General features: G+C 39.1%; 1 protein-coding gene across 3 annotated transcripts in view; it reads right to left on the reverse strand.

Annotated features, from left to right (window-relative positions):
* trpm2 (transient receptor potential cation channel, subfamily M, member 2) overlaps nucleotides 1-23,452 on the reverse strand; it is an 87,044-nt gene that overhangs the window by 45,194 nt on the left and 18,398 nt on the right. For all 3 annotated transcript variants that reach the window (XM_069196782.1, XM_069196781.1, XM_069196783.1), the window contains 10 exons: nucleotides 22,794-22,949; nucleotides 17,938-18,011; nucleotides 16,559-16,727; nucleotides 13,739-13,919; nucleotides 12,679-12,845; nucleotides 9,438-9,618; nucleotides 9,215-9,276; nucleotides 8,296-8,496; nucleotides 7,205-7,307; nucleotides 791-912 (listed from right to left, as the gene is read on the reverse strand). In XM_069196782.1, the coding sequence (XP_069052883.1) occupies nucleotides 791-912; nucleotides 7,205-7,307; nucleotides 8,296-8,496; nucleotides 9,215-9,276; nucleotides 9,438-9,618; nucleotides 12,679-12,845; nucleotides 13,739-13,919; nucleotides 16,559-16,727; nucleotides 17,938-18,011; nucleotides 22,794-22,949 (1,416 nt within the window). The remainder of the gene's footprint in view (nucleotides 1-790; nucleotides 913-7,204; nucleotides 7,308-8,295; nucleotides 8,497-9,214; nucleotides 9,277-9,437; nucleotides 9,619-12,678; nucleotides 12,846-13,738; nucleotides 13,920-16,558; nucleotides 16,728-17,937; nucleotides 18,012-22,793; nucleotides 22,950-23,452) is intronic.

Genomic DNA, 23,452 nt, shown 5'->3' on the forward strand with positions numbered 1-23,452 from the left:
CAGACAAGTCTATTAATGAAATAGTGATTTGTTGTAAAGTGCTATTCAGTTTGTCAGTACTGTATATGAACAAACAGGTTTGGAAATACACCATTTTCTCTTTAGGTTTTGTGAAGATCCCTTTTATTAAGAAAGGTTACAACCATAGGATTTTGTTTTTTACTATACTTTTTAATTCTGATGTAATTATCACAAACAACTCCTTCTGAACATCTTAATATGACAAAACAAGACTGTGTTTCAGTATTGCATCAGTTCAGTTCACCACTTTTTCTCAATGTGAATTCTCTCCCTTGTTGTCTTTCCTCGTATTTCTCTTTAAGAAGCCTCACCATCACCTTGGTTTGTATTGGAAAAGTCATTTAATATACTCGAAATAAAAACAACAGACAACAGATAAACTGTGATACACATAAAAAGTAAAATTACAATTGGCAAAAATATGCTAATATCAAATTCGGTGTCTCTCCAAAATCCAGAGGAGTTGGAGTAATGTATACATTGTTTCTCTGTCAAAGCTGTTTTGTTCCTACACTAATGAACAGTGGTGCTATTTAAAAATACTTAAGTGATTGGTGAAAAGATATCAGTAAATGAAGGCTGACATTTATTTTTGAGGTGGATTCAAACATGGTGTAAGGTAGAATGAGCTGCAGCAAAACCAAAATAATTGTCGATCGTGTGCTTCATCAGGATCTCTTTAACACAGCATTAATGCCAAATTGAAATAACCAGAAAGCAATGTTTTTCTTTTCCAATCCTGGAGTAAGAAGAGAAGAGGAGAAATGACCTTCCACTGCCTATCCTCAGTGAAGATTTCACTCTCGGCGATGTCCACACGGTTCCAGGCCACAGCCAACTCAAGCTGCCTTTCCCAGTTCCCATGACCTAGAGAATCACTGGCTTTGGAAGCTGGGGTTTGGGAAGAAATGGAACAACATGGATCAAAACAGGTATCTACTGTACATGTTTGAATACAGGCAGCAGGTAAAAGTAAATAAGAAATTTCTATACAACCTGCCAATCATTAGTACAGTATATGATTAACAGAATCTCACTAGTTCTATTTTCCTGTTAATTCATTTTTATTCTGCAATAAAGCCAATAACATCATCTGAATGGAAGTAAAGAAAGCCTATCCATTTTATAACTGTGAGCAGTTTATATTGTGTTTCTGCATACATTTTTACTTGTGATATTGACCAACTATTGTGGAGAGAAAAGGGTCTAAATGCACATACTGTAAACACAAATTCAGAATAATAATATTTACTGAACATCTCTTTGTGATGTTCTATACATTAGGAATTGTCTTACTGAAAGTAAAATGTAATATGAAGAAGAGTAAAAAATATTGAATGTATTGACTTAAATTTTCACTAGTAAGTATATAATCACATTCGGATCTTACCTGACTCTTTTGAAGTCTAAAATGTCTATTACTATCTGCATTCACTCTGTGTTTTTCAAAAATACCCAAACAACAGCATCCGAACCGTAACTGTAACAAACTGAGCCTTACAATATGCAGCAGTGGTTTCTACTGTGAGGGCTGGAAGAGGCACAACTTTCTGAAAGTAAGAGTACCAATCGTTTATGAGTATGAAATCTCTGCATCACTAAGCAGATACATACTGACGATCTCCAAATCGCATTGAAATGTAATGAGACATCATGGTTTCTTTCAGTTGACGGTGCGATTATTCATTGCATGCTGAACTCTTGGTTATCTTCAGCAAGATGAGGCTACCAGACGGGAGATTGTTGTCAATGCCAATGAACTGCTGCGCTACCTTTGATGTCTGACAAAGTCTTTTTATTTCTGCTTGCATGTTTGGCCTCTCTGGTTTGTCTTTAGCTTCCCCACCAATGCAGCTTGATTCTTGGGAGCATCTCATGTCCAACATTTTCAGCACGAAGTTCAAGTAGGTAGCTGAATCAGCATGCATAGGCTGCAAAGGACACCTGAAGAAGGCTCCCCAGCTAAAACATTGTGTCTCTGTTCTTTTCTTTTCAGCATGGAATAAACCTTTATTTGTACCATTTTCAGTATTATGACCCAAGGTCCTTTGTACAGGATGCTATTTTGATTGAATCTCTGAATGACTAATAGTCTCTGATTAGGAGAGTCTTTTCCTCTGGCCACCCATACAAAACTGGAACAGATTTCAGCATCTGCTGGCACTCACCACTGAGTGAATGCTTTGCCAAATGATGTGGCCTGTGACTACTTTCAGTTACTCAGCCTGGCTGAGGGACGCAATATCAAATTGTTCCTGGTTCCATCTGTACACAAAGTCAGCCATGTTACTTGTTCTGCTTAAAAAAATTGCTGCCAAATTGACTGTCTCGTTTTCCATGTCTGACATCGTTTTATTCATGGTGCGTAAAACTAAAACAAGCGATAGGCTCTGATGGGGAGGATGGTGGTCCACCATAACTCAAGCTTCATTAAAACACAAAGGCAACAGAAGGGTACAGCCAAGGAGAATGAATGGAAACATTGCCCTTTCGGCAGACCCTCAAGCCAGCCAAGGCTTCGACTAGACTGATGCTCGCCCCATTACTGACACACACAGTCCCCTTAACGGCTGGTGAAACCCCGATACCTAGAATCAATACGCAAGTCCTTCCTCCCACTTTTTACAGTTTGCAGTTCTTAACAGTGCACCAAGGGGGGACCCCTTCCTAGCAAACACTACAATATTCTTTCCTCTGACTTAAACAGCGTATACCTTTTTTAAGACAAATTATTAGGTCAGCCCTCGGACCACCTGGCACAAGCTCCCAGACCACTGGTGGTTTGCAGACCACACTTTGCAATTATTTTTCAAATTTTTCAGGTCTTCTGTTAAGTTCAGCTAATGTTTCTGAATGTGGAGGCATTCATTGTCCATCAGTCTCCTTAGAGTCATCTCTGCTGGTCTGTCTGTCAGCCCTGTCACTAGCATGAAATCTTCAAATTTGGCCTGAAGTTATCCACATTTACAGTTAGATTACCACTAATCCTTCTGAGGGTGGAATATTGCCTACATCTTATTCTTATGCTGATTCCACTGTGGTTTAAAATAACTGTACAGTGAAGATTAGACTGCTTCTGACACCATGTTTTGGATTAAAATAATAGTGATGAATATGCTGTGCTTAAACCAATACCATGTTGAAGGCAACAACAATAGGGTCAAAGGTACTAACCAATAATCCCAACAACACAGGTATTCATTGTTGTACCTCACCAGATGACTAGAATTTTACTAAATCCAATAGTATATTAAACTGATCAATATCAAACTTTTAATAAGTATATAGTATTTTAACTGATGTTATAAAATCTTGGTAGTCCCTCAGTGAACAATCAATCTGTATTATCACAGAAGATAATTTCACAAATATACTCTATTACATTTGTTGATTTATTATGCATGTTTTGGTGTAATATCAATAAATTGTGTATATTATATATGAGGAATCCATGTGTATGACTGTAAATTATTATGTTTGATTCCTAAAAGTCATCAAAGCACTCTCACAATTTACTGTTCCAATTTACAGTATAATGGATACAGTAAATTAAAAAAATAAATAAATTTGGGCAATGGCCAGAGGGATGCAATGGGCAGGAATGTCAGTGTCCAGGTAATTCCAGGTTCTTAGGTGCACAACAGTTGACAATATGATTTCTGTGGTTGTGATATTCAGATAAATTCTAGACATAATTGACAATGTCCTGTGCTATAACTAGTCACTACCACTGCACAAGATTAGTAAATCTGATTGAGATATCCCCAGAATTGGCATGACCCTGCATCTCAAACTACCTGCAGGCTGCTGTTGCCAGATCAACACAATAAGACCAGTGTACAGCACAAAAGCTTCGAAAACTACATGTCAGGCTTCTGGCAACATCGACAATGGCTGCTTAATAGTGGTGGTCAGTCAGTCTTTCTCAAAATATTTTTTTAGTAATAAGTCTGGATTAAAATGACTCATACCTCATGTTTGGCAAAAGCCACATCAGGACTCAATAAGACTCCTCTGCTTTCTTTTTTTCTAATTTTCTTAAAGATTCCTGTTTACTTTGTCAGTTCGAAATAAGCTATATATTATGTTATATATTTCAGTTTTCATACTTTCACTTTAGATAGTGTAATATTGTAATATAAATTAGAATGATAGCGAAGAAAAGGTATAGGCCTTTATGGTACAGGGGCCTGTTAATTAGGAGTCATTTTTTCTCTATTTGTTTCCTAATTGCCTAAGACTTCATCTTAGGGTTCTACTCTGAATTCCACAATTGAAGTGTTTAACTATAATTTATATTGTCGATGTTCACTGTTCACTGGTCTTCACTTATTGTTTATACCAACAGTAGCTTCTTTCTTTTTCAAGACATTCTGTATTTTTTTAATTTTGTCAGATTTTTGTCAGATATTCACATGTGAACAACTCAATAGCTGTTCTGTTTTTTGGACATATGCAAAATTATTTTCTTAGAGATTCATTTGTTATGACTTAAGAGGTCATAAAATTTCAAAATGATGGGCAGAAGATATGATAGCAGCCAGAGTGCTCCTGTATGCCCACCACACACCAGCTATCAGTCTAGAGGACAACAGAGTGATGAACCCAATTCATAGATGGGGATTATTAGGAGGCTATAATGGCAAAGGCCAATGGGAAATTTGGCTACGACGCCAGAGTAACACCCCTACTCTTTTCGAGAAACACCCTGGGATTTTTTTTTACCACATTTTCTTAGCCGTGAAGGCTTGTCTATGAATCATACAATAATTCCACAAAGTGTATGTAGCAACTTTCATAACTAGCCTACTGTGTTTGTCAATCATAGTCGTGTACCATCTGAGCAGATTCCCACACACTTGTTCCAGTTGATTTCATGCTCATGTACATTGTACGTATTAATGTTAGCTGTTCTGCAGCACGTTTCCCCCACATAATTGAAACTGTTTCCTTAGCACTCGGTAAGAAGGCTCCATGGCCGAAACGTTGTGTTCTCTTTCTTCTTTTTTTCAGCATGGAATAAACCTGTTACTTGTTCCTTTGCAGCCTACGCATGCTGACGCAGCTACCCACCTGAACTACATATGTATGTGCCCAGCAAAATGAAAAGTTGATCGCCAGTGGCACGCTTGGGAAGAGGACGACAGAAAAAAAATCCTCATTAATTTCTCCCTCTTAAATCTGGTGTAAACAAGAATTTGTGCATCTCCGGAGATATCGGTGGCCTCGTCAAGTTGTAAAGAAAAATACACACTAGGTTTTATCTTAGCGATCGCCTGCTCTTCCACGTTTCTTGCCATACGCCCAATGCGGTTAGACACGGGATCATTTACACTGGTATTAATGCTAGCTGCTCTGCAGCGCTTTTCCTACACATGATTGAAGCCGTTTCCTTAGCACTCGGTAAGAAAAAAGTTTCACTTAACTTGTTTGGCTTCCCAATTTTGGCAATCCAGTTAGCTACGACGAAAGATGCCTGAAGTGCCTTCTGGTTCACAGTGGTGTTTTTTTTGGAGGGTAGATTTTTTGCTTCTTAGCTCCTGTAGTTTAAACTGCAAGGTTGAGTGTCTGGTCTGCAAGTGGCATAGCAGTTTGGAGGGCTTGAGGTTTTCCTTAGCCAACACTTCGCAACACACCACAAATAGCGGTCATGCATCCTCTCCATCACTTGTCTGTGTAAATCCATACTTTAGGTACTTTTAGTCATGTTCTCCCTTTTTTTTCGGTTTAGAGTTTTCTGCTGTGCATTTCTCCACTTTATCTTTAGCTCTCACTCTAACAGTGCCACCTATTAAAAATGCTCCACTGCTAGGCTAATCACGACTACCTTGCAGAAAAGAAAAAAGTGCTACAAATATAAATGCAATCATGGCCCACCAAATAGAAATCAATGTAGCACCCTCGCCGGGCGCACCACAGAGCAGGCTGGGAGTTGTAGCCGGGGGATGGTCTGTGGGCTCACAGAGTGACCACTAAATCACCTTATTAATATAAATAGTATTAACCAAGTTACCCGGCTAATGTAAATAGTCTTTACCAAGTTACCTGGCTAATGCAAATAGTCTTAACCGTGCAGCTGTATATACTGTAATAGTTAATTGTTTACCTCTGTTTTTGTCCTTTGATGTGTAACCACCCTGAACCTGTGTTTATGTCCTGTTTACCACTCTAGTGTGTGTGTTAACCTTTGGTTGATTCTGTCTCAGTTGCCTATTGTACGACCCCCCCGGGACTACCCCCAGGTTAAGGACCCCAGCTCTAAACAACTAAAATTTTCTCTCCTAGTTGGTGATGCATTTTAGAATAGGGAAATAATTCCCATTCACTTTTGGACATGCATCTTATAGGAAGGATGGTTTAGTGCTGTATTAATTTTTATTTTGGACATAAAGGAAGTGTATTTCTCTTGCTAGCCTGTTTAGGCATTATATAGGATATCAGTTTACAGGGTTTGCATTCTGGGTCTAAGTCTGTTGAATATAGACCTCTGAAATGTCCTATTTTGTAATTAGTGTAGGTTTTTTGCTGTACTGTATGTTTGTAATGCTTTTAGTTTTGTGCCTTTGGCTTGTTAATAAATATTTGTCCTAATTTGCTTCTGATTTGTTACTTTTCCACCAGAGCTGTGCCAGAGAATTCATGTGTCTAAAATTATACCTACTCAATTGGATTGATTATATGTGACATTTGGCTTTTAGTTCTTTGTTTAAATGTTTGTATTTCTTACTTTCTATTCTTTCTGACACACCCATAAATTGTAACAATATTGTCATGATCATAATTTGAGGATTGTCTGGACTGTTTCTAAAGTATAGCTAATAGTATTTTATAGTATTTTTATACTATAAAAATGAAACACTGTATATTCTATAAAATACTATGTTTTTTTTGGCATTTAAGATGCCTAACTATCTGTATGTATAACAGGGCTCTGTGGTATTGAACATAGAATAGGCATGATATCACACCCCTGAAATCTGGACAGTAAAAAATGTCTATGCAGCACAAGTCCTGTCTAGGGAATGGCACTACATGTGCCCTGAGGTTACAAGATACATGTGATCGAATCCTGGCAGGGACAGAGCAGAGTATTGCTTTTCAGGTACGTTATGTATAAATTGAAAAACAAACTTTTCACAGAATGCCTTCTGTCAACATGCATTCTGAGAAACAGAACTGGTACCTTTCAAAAGTGCCTTAAGAATGGCAACATCCACATCACTGCGTCCTTCTTCATCTATCCGGAAAACAGTCAGAAGCTGCTGCATTCTGATAATGTCTTGAATCTAAGAACACAGTACAGTTTGATTATCACCAGATACTTGGTTTACAAATATATGCACCTAAATCAAAACCTCAACATTATTCAGATGAGCTTAAAATTAAATATAAACATTGATTAAAATTTTGAGAAATAAAGCACTGATAGATTACGTAGATTCAATTAATTGCAAACTACGGTAAAATATTGTTGGAGAAAACCATTAGACAATAATGTTGGGAGCCTTAAAATTATATGTGAAACTAAGGAGTAATTCACCTATCCATTAGCAGACTCTTATTCCTTGTAATTAGATGTAGCATCTTGGGGATGATCCAAGAAGAAAAGCGGAACAGCACATTGTATTGGATCACAGTCTGTTACTTTTGTGCCAACCCAATAAGAGGGATATATTTTTAAAAATCCTTAAATTGTGACTTGTCAGAGGTGAAAACTTTTCAGGTCTGTATTTATCAAACCGTGATTTCGTAGGTCTTTAAAAAAGATAATAAAATCTACTTATTCTACAATTGAAATTGCTGGCTGGCTGTTCATTAGTGTAGCTCTCACCTACTCTTTTGTCTCAACATATTTTTTTTCAATTGTAGGGTTCAAATATAAAAATTATTTGTTCATGATTCGGTAATGAACGAGGAACCATCTTCCTCATAGAGATAGTGTATATCCTGAGGTTAAACCTTAGAATAGGAAGTCAAACCTAATGTGCATGTCTTTAAGAGGTGGGAGAAAACTGGAATGTTTGACAAAAACATAAACACAATTTGGATAAATATGCCGACTCCACACAGCTAAGTGCTGAAGGCTGAAATAAAACCCAAACCAATGGGCCTCAAAGCTGCAGTCTGGTTGTGGATATAATATCCTAGAACTATAACTAGAACTAAATTCTCTAGTTATATTGTCATGTACATTGTCTGTCTTTTCACAGTGTTACTTATTTTTGAAGTACCACAGGTCTGACATTTCCCTCTCTTTAAGAACCCTTTTTTTACCTTCTTAGTCCATTCTATGATTTTAAGTTCAGAGAAGGTGTCATATTCTTTAGAAAAGAATCTCTTCAGTTGTTTCTTGATGAGAGAGACGGTGACCTGAGACACAGGGAGGTTGGCTAGTTGTGCAATGACATCAGCAATCCTCCCAGAACCCCCCAGGATGACACAAGGGGTGCCATTAATCACAGCATTGTAGATTGTCTGCAGGGTGGAAATAACAAAAGGAAGAAGCGTGTCAGAAAAAAAAAACATTCTTCACTGGAACAAAACTTTTTTATGTTTTTCAGCACATTTAAAAAAAAAATGTGAGTTTCCTTTGTCCACATTATTTACTGAAAACATTTGAGTACTTCACTTTGGGTCTGAATTGGTATTGCCATGCAATCCATGTGCTCTACTTTAAGAAAAACGCAACTTTCTATATGATTTCATCATATACCCACAACAGAACCTTCATACCTTCTTGTAGTTTATGATAAGTGCAAAACAATCTTATATATCCTATACTGTATACATAACTATATCTGTGAAAAACCTGAACACTAATAATTTATTATTTGAACACTTTCCAATGTACATTATGGCATTTATGTCTCATTTGATAGTTCTCTCCATTATTTCTTTATATGTGTTTTTATATCTCTGCATATATTTGTCTGGGGAGCAATAAAAAAAGAGGACATACTTCACATAAAAATACTTCATGGGTTGTCCTCCTTTCACTTGGTACTTATTTTTGCTTTTTTATCCCATTTACATTAATTGGTTAATGTGCAGTAAGTGATAGACAGGGTGATACACATCACTTACTGATACACTCTACACATACACTTTAGCACTTACTGCACATTGGTACATAAGGTGTATAAACTAAATGTTCGACTGGTCTGAGCTATGATCTCACAAACAGCAAACTCACATTAAGTGTCCCAGGTCCTCCTTCCAGTACGACACACACAGCAGGGATTGTAACTGATCCATCTTCCATGGAAATAGAATAATAAGATAAAAAGAAGGAATGAGTGAATTTTCATTATATAAAATTGTATATGAAATGATTGAATAGGTAAGGACAATAACAGATAATAAAAAACAAATAATCCGAGTTGAGCAGGCTGTACAAGGTGTCTAGGCTCAGTCACCTCGGTTCCCAAGTGGCTGCTCCGAGATTAATTTCTCCAGCTTGCTCCTCAAGGCAATCTCCACTCCATACTTCCCGTGAGTGCCATCATCCACTAGGATGAAGTGGGAGTGGTTGATATCCAGACAGGAAAGTCGGCCCTGGCTTGTCTCATCCAAGGGGTAATAGCCCGAGAATTTTCCCTGTAAAAAAGAAGGACGGTGTAATTCACTGTAGTAAAATATGGTTTATACTGGAATGTGAAAGTGAAATGCCTGACCAATTTTTAAACTTTTTACATCGGGGTATATAAAATGGTATAAGTTATTCAGCTTGTCAACACATAAGAGACAGAGACACAGGGCAAATAAAAGAAATTAATCCATTCATCCATTTTCTAACTGCTTAAGGGATTTTTTCTTAATTCCTTGTCTGATAAGTCTTTTTATAAGACTTTAAACACTTTTGTCTTGTAAATTTCCACTCCAGCAGTTGTGAAAGTATATAGTTCCACTTTTGTATGTATATGCTGAACTGTCATGTCTGTTGTAATTACAAGGCATAACTGCCATATGTGTCACGGATGTCGGAAGGGCAAGCCTTGGAATGGCCAGGAGAGCAATAGAAAGCCTTTCTGTAGTAGTAAAAGGGACAACACGGAGGTTAGCCCAGGCTCAGGGGGTCGGATGATGTCTGTATAGAAACCTAAGCCCTCAGGCAATGGACGTGGGGCGACCTGGTGCTAGGTGGGTCTCAGGACATCCATACCCTCAATGCTGAGCGTGGAGCAGAGCAGACACACAAAGTAAATAGGCTACACAACAAGACACACTGGAAAGACATGAATAATCACAGGGAACTAGGAACTAGAGCGCCCTCTAGGAGTACAGGAGTACAATATGTTCTTGGCAGTGTTACAAAAAGAAATGAGGAATCTGCTTCTTCACGTGCACACCAAGGTCTAATCCCTTTTATGGACAAGTTTTACAGACTTTACTGTATAAAAAGACCACTCTCTCCAAGAGCTAGGCTCCTATATGCATATGTCATAAAGACAACTTCTGCTACACGGACACCTGAATTGCTGTAAATTGTTTGACACAACATGCTCAATCCAATATAGTGCTGTGGGGGTGTCAGAGCATGCAATGGGAGCAAGGCAGGATTTACCCTGGACAGGATGCCAGTGTATTGCAGTGCACACATAGAAACATACACATCGGGGCCAATTTTCCCAGAATCGAAATAACCTATCAGTATGTTTTTTGGAGCATGGGAAAAAACTAAAAGTGCTGAGACAAAACCCATGTGAACATGAGGACTCCAAGAAGATATCACCCCAAGGGCCCCAGCGCCGCAAGGCAGCAATGCTTACCGCTGTGCCATTGCCACTGTGTTACCCTGATATTTTATTGCTATTGCTAATTTATAGCTCTAATAGCAGCAGCACATATGGATGACTGGCCTCACTGCTGCTTACCAGGTTCCTGGCACTGTGTTGAAAGCCTATGCATTCTCTACCCTGGCACTCTGTCCTTACTGGACCTTGTCCTGCCTAATGCCTAGAGATCTCTACTGCATAGATCTACTGTATGCTGGCAAGGATGTGATAGTGGGTGCTTGGAGTGGTGCTGATGCAGTTAAATAGTTGATGCACAGTGCTTCTAGCATAACTGTATATTTTAAAAGGTAGAAATCTGGAGAGGGGGTACCACTGATGGTTGGATGTTATTTGTAATACATTACGGAATGTTCTGTGACTAACATATTCTTAGTTTATTGTGCACAAGATATTAAGAAGGCTAGGGCATTGCTGGATCATTTTGGCTTGATTGCATGCACATTGTGTGCAATTCCTATTTGGATGGTTTGTGGAAAAAAAGATAAGAGAACAGATTAAGAAACTCAGTGAATCAGTAGTTGGAAATCCAATACACAAAGCTTACTTTAGGAATCAAGCCAGCAGCCATATCACCCTGCAACTCACAATTGGCAACCCACTGAAGCTAAGCAGGTGTGAGCCTGGTCAGTACCTGGATGGGAGACCTCCTGGGAAAAACTAAGGTTGCTGCTGGAAGAGGTGTTAGTGGAGCCAGCAGGGGGCACTCACCCTGTGGCTCATGTGGGTCCTAATGCCCCACTGTAGTGACGGGGACACTATACTGTAAACAGGCGCTGTCCTTCGGATGAGATGTAAAACCGAGGTTCTGACTCTCTGTGGTCATTAAAAATCCCAGGGTGTTTCTCGAAAAGAGTAGGGGTGTAACCCTGGCATCCTGGCCAAATTTCCCATCGGCCTTTATCAATCATGGCCTCCTAACAATCCCCCTCTATAAATTGGCTTCATTGTGGAGAGCGTTCTGGCGCACTATGGCTGCCATCGCATCATCCAGGTGGGTGCTGCACATTGGTGGTGGTGGAGGCGAGTCCCCATTACCTGTAAAGCGCTTTGAGTGGAATGTCAAGAAAAGCGCTATATAAGTGTAAGCAATTATTATTATTATTAATCAGACAGAATCCTTCATTCTGTCTGAATCCTTCCTTTATTTATTGTGGACAGATCCATGGACAACATACTGCTTTTGTTGAAGGCATTCTTTATTCAATAATGGAGATTCTTGAAAATATTTTTTGAAGCCTCAGGCCAAGATGTTATAAACCCCCTGTGAAATAGTGAGATTAACCAGTGGCTTTGTGAAAAATCCATTTGCATTTGTTAATTAGAAAAACCTATAGAATGACACAGTCCTATTCTGACAGTGAAACATGATATGGTACAGAGCTCTCAGGATGGGCTCTATGTGGATTGCAAACATTGATTACAGAGAGGCTTCCTTTACTGTACAAGATAATTTTTCAGAAGAAAAATGAATCCCTGTTAGTCATGATGGTGTGCTTGCTAAAGTAAGAGTGAAGAACTGAGGTAATTTTAGTGGAGATTGAGACTGGGCAACACTGAGTGAGTCTAACGGAATGATGAAGGGCTCATGAGCAGATTAGGTGATTTTGTGAACAGAGCTAAGTGAAGAGCAAATGAGAATGAAGATATCCATGCAGGGAGCACCATGAAAGAACTAGGATCCCGAAGAGGGGGTTTGAAAGAAGAAACTGTTCGCTTACAATGCAAAAAAAAATAAAGTGACAGTGATGGACTTAATGTGGGTTTGCACTTTGACAGTTGTCACATCTATACTGAATAACACTGAGGGTCTGTAAGCAATAAGAACAGCAAGAACCCTCAATTTCTTTCACCCAAGACTCACCTCGGGGTCAATCAGGTTTTGGCGATTATGCACTGTGCCCCATGTTGCTATGCCAATAGCAACAATCTGGCCATCTTTGGAGCTGGTGCTCATGGAGTAGTCTCTCACTGCTTTCCCCACATGCTTCATCACCCCAGCGTGAGTGCCCCCTGTCACGATCCAGGCACCTGCAGGAGAACATTGTCAGAGATATCATTCTGCTCAAGAGCTCTTAAATAATAAATTAAAAATTAGAGAAATCCAATACATATCATGCACTAAGCAAGAACGCATGAAAGAGTGGGCATTAGTTAATCCCCAGAGGCCTTTAGCAAGAAGGACAAAAGTCAATTAACCACTTAATGGCTTGTAGATACTGGTGAAATATTTAATCCCTTCCTCATTTCTTTATTTAAAATGACAAATTCCATGTGCTAAGAACAACTGTTTTTATTAGATTTTTTATTACAATTTTCCATCTGATTATTTAGGTCCATTTAACATTCTAATCTTCAAATGAAAATAGCTTAACTATTACTGCAGGTTTCAATAAAAATCAAGCTGGTTGTAAAAGGAAAGTACATGTACTTTCCTTTACATATACAGAGATTTCTCAATTCATTTTGCAGTGATAAAAATAATAATAAACTGTATACCTAGTTTGAGTAGTGAGTTGCATTGGTTTGTGTTAGTGGGAAAGGAACAAGTAAATGTTACAGAAATATGTTTCTGCTGTTGAGCCTTTCCCATGCCTACAGAAGATTAATGTCAAAACATTATTTCTTCTTTCTACGTTCTGTCACTGTTAATTCAGTGTAAAAGTAATCTTTACTTGTTCCTTTACTACATAATTTTAAAAAATCAGAGCCACTCAATGACATTTATTCACACTGATAAACACAAAATACAGTCTGGTATTGTTATTATAATGATATTATAGGAAAATATTTTTTATCTTATTGCATAATATTTGAACTTCACTATTTTCTGAAAAATCAAAATTACTTCATGTATGTAAAGTTGGCCTTTGATGACAAAAACAAAATTAAATAATTGTCAATATTATAAAAAAGGTCCACACCTGTGGTGTGGGCTACTTTAATTAGCCCTCTGCGGAACATCACCTTCAACCTAGATTTCATGTAGAAGTTCTTAGCTCCTCCAGTAACGGAGATGAGAAGATTAGGAGGGCTGAGGCCCCAGAACTCCGTCATCAACTGGTAGAGAGTTTCTGTTGAGCTGTCTGACGAGACTCGCACATACTAGACACACAAAACAGGGAGTTGGAGTTAGTGAGATTGCTAACTCAAAACTATATAATTTGAAAAAATCTGAAAAATCTAGGTCATGTCACACTTTATTTCCACACAACAGATTTACATTTACTGTACCTATTCTAGGTTAAACATTGCACAGCAGTGCTGCAAGCTCTTAGGTCCTGCGTTTGCATGTTCTCACCTTAGATGTAGGGTTTTTCATATAATCCAAAAGTAATTTATTTTACAGAAAGCATTAGTTTTATTTCAACATGAAATCCTGTTAGTCTCTTGCTATATTAAAAGAGTGATCAATCAAAATCCTAACAGGACTAATACTGATCCCTGATTCTGATTCCGTTTTGTAAAGGTGGGGTCCAAAGCTTTTCATAGTTTGTGGACTTCCAGTTCTCTTATTTTTTAAAGTTCTGTTTTTATGCTACATGTACGAGGGATATGGGTTTTTTATGTATGTTTGTATGTATGAAGGATGTGTTTTTTAAATGGTGATCTGATCTGATTTTATATTAAGAACACAAAACAATGTGTAAGATTAGCATAATTGCAGGACACAAATAGACAATTTGATGATTAAGACTGTAGCGGCGAGGCTTATTAATAAGAAAGAATTAAGTGTTTCTGAGCTTTCCCAAATTAGGCCTCATCTCTCTGTTCATCTCTGTGGTGCAGCCGCAGAGAAACTATTCATGCAGGCTGATTTAAGGTTCCTTTGATAAGGACAGCTCCCAAAGGGGGATGCACTTTGCTAAGCCTGGCTATCATGATCAATGGTCATCCATTGGCGCCTATCTGTCTAGGGAGTGCCAGATGGACATCTGGACTGCATTCCTAAGTGTCAGGAGTAAGTGACTCATATCTCACCTTGATCAACCAATCAGGGACTGGTAGGGCCGAGTAACCCACGTGGGACTCTGATGCCCATGGAACTTTCAGCCAATCAAAGAGCTGAAGTTCCTCCAGGTAAAAACAGGCAACACAGAGAGCCTGGAAGATTCAGTGAGATTCTGGAGAGACTTCTGAGACTTTTCTAAAGGGAATTCAAAGGAGAATTCCAGGGCAGGACGGCCCAGGAGCAGAAGGCTCCCAAGGGCAGGACATTCTCGCAGCGTGCCTCCTGACCATCCTGAGACAACCACGGAACGGCCAGTGTGTCCGAGTGCCAGAACTTTCCTTTGTTCTAAGAGTCTAGAGCGGAGGTTGCCAGAGAGTAACCAAAGGATCCACCCGAGGTTAGCACCAGCAGCAAGCCTCATCAACAGGTCAGAACTGTGGACAGCTGAATCACTATTCAGAACTAGCTCTTCATCAGGAACGAACTGGTCCTCTTCCTGACTTGCTGGGACCCACAGTCATCTTTTCTCCTGTGCACAAACTGTGCTAGTTAAAGCCAACACTAACTAGCCGGTCAGTGAGCATCTGCAGCGCACTGTCGCAAGCCGCACATCACAGCCTGGCACCGAGCCAGAGAGCGCGGATTGGACAGCAACAGCCTGCAACTGTTTCTTTGTGCCCGCAGGAGATCTGAATCCCCAGAGATTGGATGAGTATTCAACTTCAATGCATTACAGCTCGATAATTCAATTGTAATCCCAACCAGTTGATATCAATTTAATTCCTAAGAGTTATGTACTTGTTTTGAGTATCTAATGTAGAAGTTATAACCAAGTTCATTTATGAAACGGTCTTAATGAATGATATACTGAACGTATGTCCTCTTGATATATGTAACACTTTGTAACTGACTGAATATATAAATTTTGTATTCTGATAACCCTCTCGATAAGATCTGTTAGTTTTATATGCATATTCTATGTATTAATAAATGTATCCTCGTGTATTAGTACCTGTGTGTGTGCGTTGTTTGAGTTATGTCACATGGTTGGATTCTAAAGCCATCAAAAGAATCAATTTTGTGATTTACTACTACAATTAATAATTGTCACAGTAAATGCCCAAACCCTACAGAACTGGTGCCTTCAGAGAGCCACTACATTTACATTTTGGCAATGGCAACATTACATATTTGGCGTCCCTGGGACGGCTATGATTACAAGACTAATCTAAAGAATTACACAATCATAAAAAATGACCATGCCTGGAGTACAAAAACCTTGTCCTTGTGATCTATTAAGATAGACAGAAGGATGAATAATAAATGGAAAGATATACATTTTAAATGTACTTCTGGCATCAGTCTTATTTGGCTGAAGGATGAATCCTGTTGAAAACAATATCAGTGGACTGAATGCAAGCAGCCATATCACCCTGCAACTCACAACTGGTAACATTCTGAAGTTAAGCAGGTGCGAGACTGGTCTGTACCTGGATGTTAGACGTGAGAAAACTAAGGTTGCTCCTGGAAGAGGTGTTAGCGGGACCAGTAGACAGTGCTCAACCGGTAGTCTGTGTAAGTCCTAATGCCCGGTATAGAGATGATGACACTATACTGTAAAAATGAACCATGCTTTGAATGAGATGTAAAACCGAAGTCCTTACTTTCTTTGGTCATTACAAATCTTAGGGCATTTCTCAAAAAGAGTGCGGATGTTACAGCAGTGTTCTAGCCAAATTCTCCCCCTCCCCCAGGTCTTTACCAATCTTGGCTTCCTATAGAACAGCTATACCTTGCCGACTTTCTGCCCGAGGCCAGGGAATGTAATGTCTCCAAACGCATCGGTTGGAACCTCGCGAACATGTTTCCTTGGATCCCACAACTCGCCCAGAAACTCATCAGGCTTCAAAGCTTCCCCTGAATGTGAAGTTTTCTGATAGCCACACTTACAGATTGCTTTACTGAAAGAGAAATGTTATCAATTCACTTGCTTTTCGTTAATCTCCAACAGTGAGCATGCCATTCCAGACCTTGCACAGGAGCACCACCAAAAGATGAAACGTAAAGATGCATTAAGAGATTAAAAACATGTAAGAGGGAAACACAGACACAGACACAGATTTTAAAAAGTTAATTATATTTTAATTTTTTTACTAAACAACAAAATATGGAACTTAATCTCTTTTCATTAATCCTAGCAACTACATCTCAGTAGATATCTGATAAAATGCAGATTAATTTTTAAAAACATTTTAGCCTGCTTGATGATTTTATATTTACTGAGGTGTCGTGTTTTGTACCTGTTTTTCCCAATTCATAAGCTGTAGTGCTTCTGAATAATGGGTGAAGTGCTCAAAGTAGTAAAATGACTTAATTCTCTTGATTGAATCATGACTTGATTTGAAGTCTAGACATTAAAATAAACATTAAAACATTAAACATAAAGACTAAGAATTTACCTGACTGTGTGCACAACCTTTGTTTCTCAGATTTTGTTGATAAATTAGAACCAAAAATAAAATTATATTTTGACTCCATGTTTTCTGCATTCATACAGTATGTGTGGAAACCAATATGTCAAATATCTTTCATGTGAGGTTTAAGCAAGGACACTGCATGCTAGTAGTAAGCATAAAACAAAATCAATACAGCAGTTCTGTATTTTATCTCAATCTATTTCTTCCCTCTGTTTCAGTTTCACTGGAGATTGAAATGCCATACAGTGTCTAAAATGACAAGAGGAAATGAGATAACAATTCTCTACACATCTCTGAATGGGTTTAGTGCACATCTACCTTACAGGATAAAAGTGTGATATGTTACAATATCTGCTTTACTAAGAATTGAGGCTATTCTCCACCATTACTTAATGTGGAGTAAAATACAGTAATTATGTTTCTTTATGAGGAAGTATCCACCTTTTTTTTCTCCACCACAGACAATCACAATAACAATGTTTGTGCCACACAGTAAGAGCTTTAAGAGTCCAAAACAATATCTTCTTTTGTAATGTATAGAGACAGCATGTCTGCTAATGCTGATGTTCCTGACTGCCCGCCCCATTTTTGTTACTCAAGGTTAGTGGAAATGCTCACTAGTTATCTTATTATGCATATCGCTCAGAAGGCAGAAAGAATAGATAACAAGGAATTCAAAAGGGAATATATTTACCTGGAAGCTTCAACATAGTATATGCATTCCTTCTTCTTGATGTTTTGTTTAATCCATGATTTGATGGAGCACCGCTGAAAGGAAGGAGAAAGGGCAAGAAACTTATAGCTTTTAGTGCTGCTGACTGCAAGACTTTGCACAGACCTGGGCTCAATAACATCCTCTTCTATCATTTTAAAAAGATGGAGGAAACTGACTCTCCTTCAGTTTATACAAAGATCCCTGCAGAGACTTACAGAGGCAGCTGAGCTGCAGTGTCCTGCTTCAACCTACACTGCTACATGAGATGATGTCACTTCAGACAGAGAGCTACACTGTAGCATAAGAAACACTGCTGAATATGGGTGAATTCTTTCTCCATCAAGCAAGTTGCCGAACATCAAAACAAGCCACCGAAACTCCTTGTGTAAGAAACAGTAGTCTAATTTAACAATAATCTCTGATTTACAGTTCAAGAAAAACTCAGCACGACAAATAGAAGCACTTATGATGTGTATTGGCCACTTCAGGTTGCCATACTGGCTATGTGTTTGTTGAGTTTGACCTGTACTTTGCCAGTTTTGATTTGAATAGATTTTGTTAGCAATAAAAATATTTTTTCTTAATTAATTTATTTTTCTTTTTTTTTTTATTTTACTTGTAATATGCTCCATCTGAGGGCTCCATCTCAGTCCTTTTACCACTGCCAGAAAAGGCTACCTAACTTAATTGCTGTTGCTGTGAGTGTCTTCAGCATCTGGATTAATTATTTTAAATTATTCTTTCCCACCACATGCACTATGATGCAGCATGTTTAAGAAATATCTGTTACAACCAGACACTGTACAGGTCGAATGATGTAATGGATCCAAGAGCTAGATCATCACAGTCCAGGAGGAGTGGCCCAGCTTCAGGGGCAGGGAATGCATGTCCACCAGGATTGTCTGGGATCCACAAAGACAGGTTGAGGTATTGGAACTCAGGAAAGGAGTGCAGAGAAACCAGGTGCAGGACAGGGAGAGCCACCAGAGTCTGGAGCAATTTCATTGCTACCCATGTCAGCCTTGTGTACATGACCCATGTCAACATTGCCCCCTTTGGAGGAACAGTACAGTGCTGGGGCTTGGGGGGAGTAGGTGAATACCTTCGGGATTATTGGGGTTGGTTCCAGAGGAATTGCAGAAGCAGCAGGCTGCAGATCCTGAGTTGTGGCCAGTTCTTCGCTGGAAGACTGGGGGATGCCAACCCAATTTGGAAGAACTGTTTCCTCACCCCCGTGGCACAAAAGCCTTTTGTAGCCAGTGGGGTAAATTGACGTTCTGCAAGGGGCTCCTGTATAGGGGTTAGTAGCTTACTAGCAGCTGGTGGTTCTGCGTGTCCTCCGTAACCAGGTGCTGAGGTGTGTTGCCTCCAGGAGCAGTTTTTCTAGAGCTGTCAAGATGTGGAACAGTATTTCTAGATGTGCGACACTTGTGTTGCACAGAAGGGCCCCCAGGACCAATCTCATGCCCTTCTTTCAGGTGGGGACACCCGTGGAGCAGGTAGGGATGGATGTTTTGGGCCCTTTTTCACACTCAGAGTCTGGTAATGGATACGTCCAGGTAGCCATGAACTACTTCACCAAATGGCCTGAGGCTTATGTGATACCAGTCTAAAGTGCTTCCAATGCAGAGGATGTAAACCTGCTGTTACAGGCATTAGACAGGGCCGGCCCTAGGCATAGGAAAACCTGTCATTCTGTCAAGGGCCTCGAGGCTGCCACGGGCCCCGAAGCTGCCAAGGGCCCCGAGGCTGCCACGGGCCCTCTCAATGTGCAACTCAACATATTTGTAATCAGCAAAAATGCCAAAAAATTACGATAGGGCATTGTTCTGTTGCTGCTGTGGATGATCCTAATGGAAGCCTAGTCAAAAATGACCAATTTTATAATCGATATTTTGATAATCAAGTACATAAGGTTTTTGAAGCACAAAAAAGAAAAGTGGGCTACGTTATCTCAAAACAGAGGTATAACAAATTAGGTCATTGTAATAATGCATAATACGCATAACAATGTAATAATTTGTATGTCATTAGGTTTTGAGTCTGTCAGATCAATGTAACTAGTGATAGGTAGACGTGCACACATTTTCAAGCTAGACAAGTAGACTGCCTGAGGTATTTTACTAGAAGTTAAATAATTCAAATTTATCACAATTGTACACATGCCGTGTGGGTCGCCTGGCTAAAAATTTCATTAAATGGGATATTGTGAACCTAACGCATGGGTAGTTCTTCAGATTGCGGTCTCTCTCTCCTAGTGACAGTAGCAGGATCAGAGAGGAGCTTTTCAGATTTCAAGTGGATTAAAACACACCTGAGGTCAACATGGCACAAGACCATCTCAGTGGACTGGCTGTCATGAGCATCAGTCATGCAGTGGGTCGACTACTGCTGTATGAAGATGCAATTGATGATTTTTCCTCCAAGAAATATAGGTGAATTGAGTTATAGAACATTTTTATAAAACATTTCCATCTGCTCGGCCTTACTGATCTCACCTCACCTGTTCAAGTTCAAGTTTATTCAAGTTCAAGTTTATTGCAATTATACTCATGTACAGGTATATGGTATGACGAAATGCTATTTAGCTACCTCTCAGACAATAAGTACTACAAAGAAACAACAATACAATTGTATAATAAAAGAAAGACAGAGACAACAGGCAATGTGCAAAACAACATCAGATGTGCAAAAACATGCATCAACAGAATTAAATAAAAGGATAGAAATTATAGGGAGTGAGCTTTTTGACATGTAAGGTAGAGGTAGATTTCAATGTGTGTTTGAGTTTTTGGTAAGAAAGAAGGCACTGTGAGGTTTAGATCATAGGTGAGAGGTGAGGTGAGAGTGATAGAGCCTGGGAGTTTAATAGTTTGATAGTGTGGGGGTAAAAACTGTCTCTGAGTCTGGTAATGCTCCGGTACCGTTTTCCAGATGGTAGAGGGTCATACTGTTTGTATGGGGTGTGTGGGGTCTTTGATGATGCTTGGAGCTTTCCTCAAGCACTGTCTGTCATAAATGTCCTGTATAGATGGGAGGGCAACTCCAGTGATAGACTGGGCAGTTTTCATCACGCGCTTTAGGGCTTTGCGGTCAGCAATACTGAAGTTGACATACCACACTGTGATGGAACCTGTCAGTGTGCTTTCTGTAGTGCATCTGTAAGAGTTAGTGAGGATCTGGGGACATATCTAAGCCTTCTTCAACCATCTTAGGAAGTACAGGCCCTGTTGCACTTTCTTGATCAGACAGGTGGCGTTGAGAGACCATGTGAGGTCCTCAGTTATATGGACGCCAAGGAATTTGAAGTTTCTGACCCTTTCCACTTCAGTCCTGTTGATGTGGATAGGGGCATGTCGGTTTTGCAGTTTCCTGAAATCAACGATCAGCTCCTTGCTTTTGCTGACATTGAGGGTGAGGTTGTTGTCTTCACACCATGTTGTAAGGAGATTGACCTCCTCCCTGTAGGCCCTCTCATCATTATCTGTGATCAGACCTACAACTGTGGTGTCATAGGCAAACTTGATGATGGGGTTGGTGTTGTGTTTGGCCTTACAGTCGTGGGTGTAGAGGGAGTAGAGTAATGGACTAAGCACACACCCCTGGGGGACCCCAGTGTTCAGAGTTAGTGTGCCGGAGGTATGGTTTCCAAGCCTGACAGCCTGAGGTCTGCCTGTCATAAAGTCCCAAATTCAGTTGCAGAGGGTGGTGTTGAGACCCAGTGCACCGAGTTTCTTGACTAGTTTCTCTGGAATGATAGTGTTAAAAGCTGAGCTGAAGTCAGTGAATAGCAGTCTTGCGTATGTGTTCTTTTTATCCAGATGGGATAGGGCAGTGTGTATGGCAATGGCGTCATCTATGGATCTGTTGGGTTGTTATTGAATGCACTTGTTTTATTATTTCATATTTATTTCTACCATTCCTTTCTATAAAGGTTTCAATGCACAAATTGGTAAGTAATGATTTGCTATAATTTTGATGAAACAGGGATCCTGTTTATTATTTATTGTTATTGATGTTCCCATTTATTATTTTCATTGTATGCTAAAATACACTGTCTTTGTAAAATGTGTGCTCCTTGTTCTTGTTTCTAAGTTATATACTATGTGTTCAAAACTTGTTAATACATTTTCTAGTCATATAATTTATTTATTTAATTGTTATAAATAGCAAGATAAGGTTGTGTTGGGAGCTGATAACAGCAGTGTATGCACAAATTGTGAAAAACTATGGCTGTCCCTGGCTTTAGAGAAGGATATTTCCACTGTGAGGAAGACTCTAAGGAGCAGGAAGCTGTTAAACATAAATGTTCCTTAATGTAAGTTGAATAATATAATTTCAAATCTCACCCCAGGCCTGTAATTGAACCCAGGGCTCCAGCACTGCGAGGCAACAATGCTAAACACTGAAATGCCCTCAATTCAAACATAAGAAATGAGGGATATTCAGAGAGAGTAACATAAGATACAATTTGCTTTGCCTGACAAACATGAAAAATGTACATCTGACTTGGCCTGATCTGGCTGACATTTTCCATTTTCTAATTATTTTATGCTACACAATGGTGTCATTCCTTTGGGTTGGCAAACAAAAGTCAAGTCACCCTGCTGTTAATTTGTGAGTGCTGGCGATCAAAGCTCTGATTTAATTCAGAACATGATTAATCATAATTAGTTTTATCAGAATATGGTGAGTGGCACATATTTTTCAACCTGATTTTTGAAATGTATATTTTCAGTACTTTTTATGATTTCAACCAAAACGGGAATTTGTAGGCCTACTGTAGAAGTAACAAAGCACCTGTGTGTAATGACTGGTATTCACTCAACTCCTACCTTTTCAAAGGCAGTTAGGACCACCTTACCATCTGGTTCGTCTGGGTGGATTTTGTTTTCTGATCCAGGCAACATCTCTGGCCAAGTATGAGATATTATATTCGTTTCTGATGGAAGAATGTCTCCTTCTGAACTTCTCAAAACATTCTCATCAACCTACAGTACAAATGATTATTAGAAAACAGTGTTAAGCATCAATGTTAAAAGTTACAAAAGAGGCTGAGTGAAGTGAATAGTCTAGTTAACTCTGATGCAACAGGTCCTTGGGTAATAAAATATATATAAAAAATATGAAATATAAAAAAAATATCTGTGACCAACTTCTTGAGTGCTGGTTTCAGTATGAAGAGATTTGTTTTTGGAGAGTCCCACACCAATTATATTCTACTAAAATATTATACTAGAATTAATAGTATTATATTCTATAGTATTATTTCACACTACAACTATTGTTTGTTTACTAAATAACTTAATTTGTTCTCTTAATGCACAGTTGGAATGAACAAGTTACTACTAATTCATTAATAGTGAATTAGTCTTCGTCATACCTTTTCTTCCTCCCTGGGCCACTTGCCCGCTTCTCTCACAAAACCAGCATTCCGTCTCTTCACAGCTATTTGTTCCAAGACCAGGCTTTCTAACCACCTTCAATTCCTTTA

This window comes from Lepisosteus oculatus, chromosome 12, assembly GCF_040954835.1.
Source record: "Lepisosteus oculatus isolate fLepOcu1 chromosome 12, fLepOcu1.hap2, whole genome shotgun sequence".
In the NCBI taxonomy this organism is placed as follows: Eukaryota; Metazoa; Chordata; class Actinopteri; order Semionotiformes; family Lepisosteidae; genus Lepisosteus; species Lepisosteus oculatus.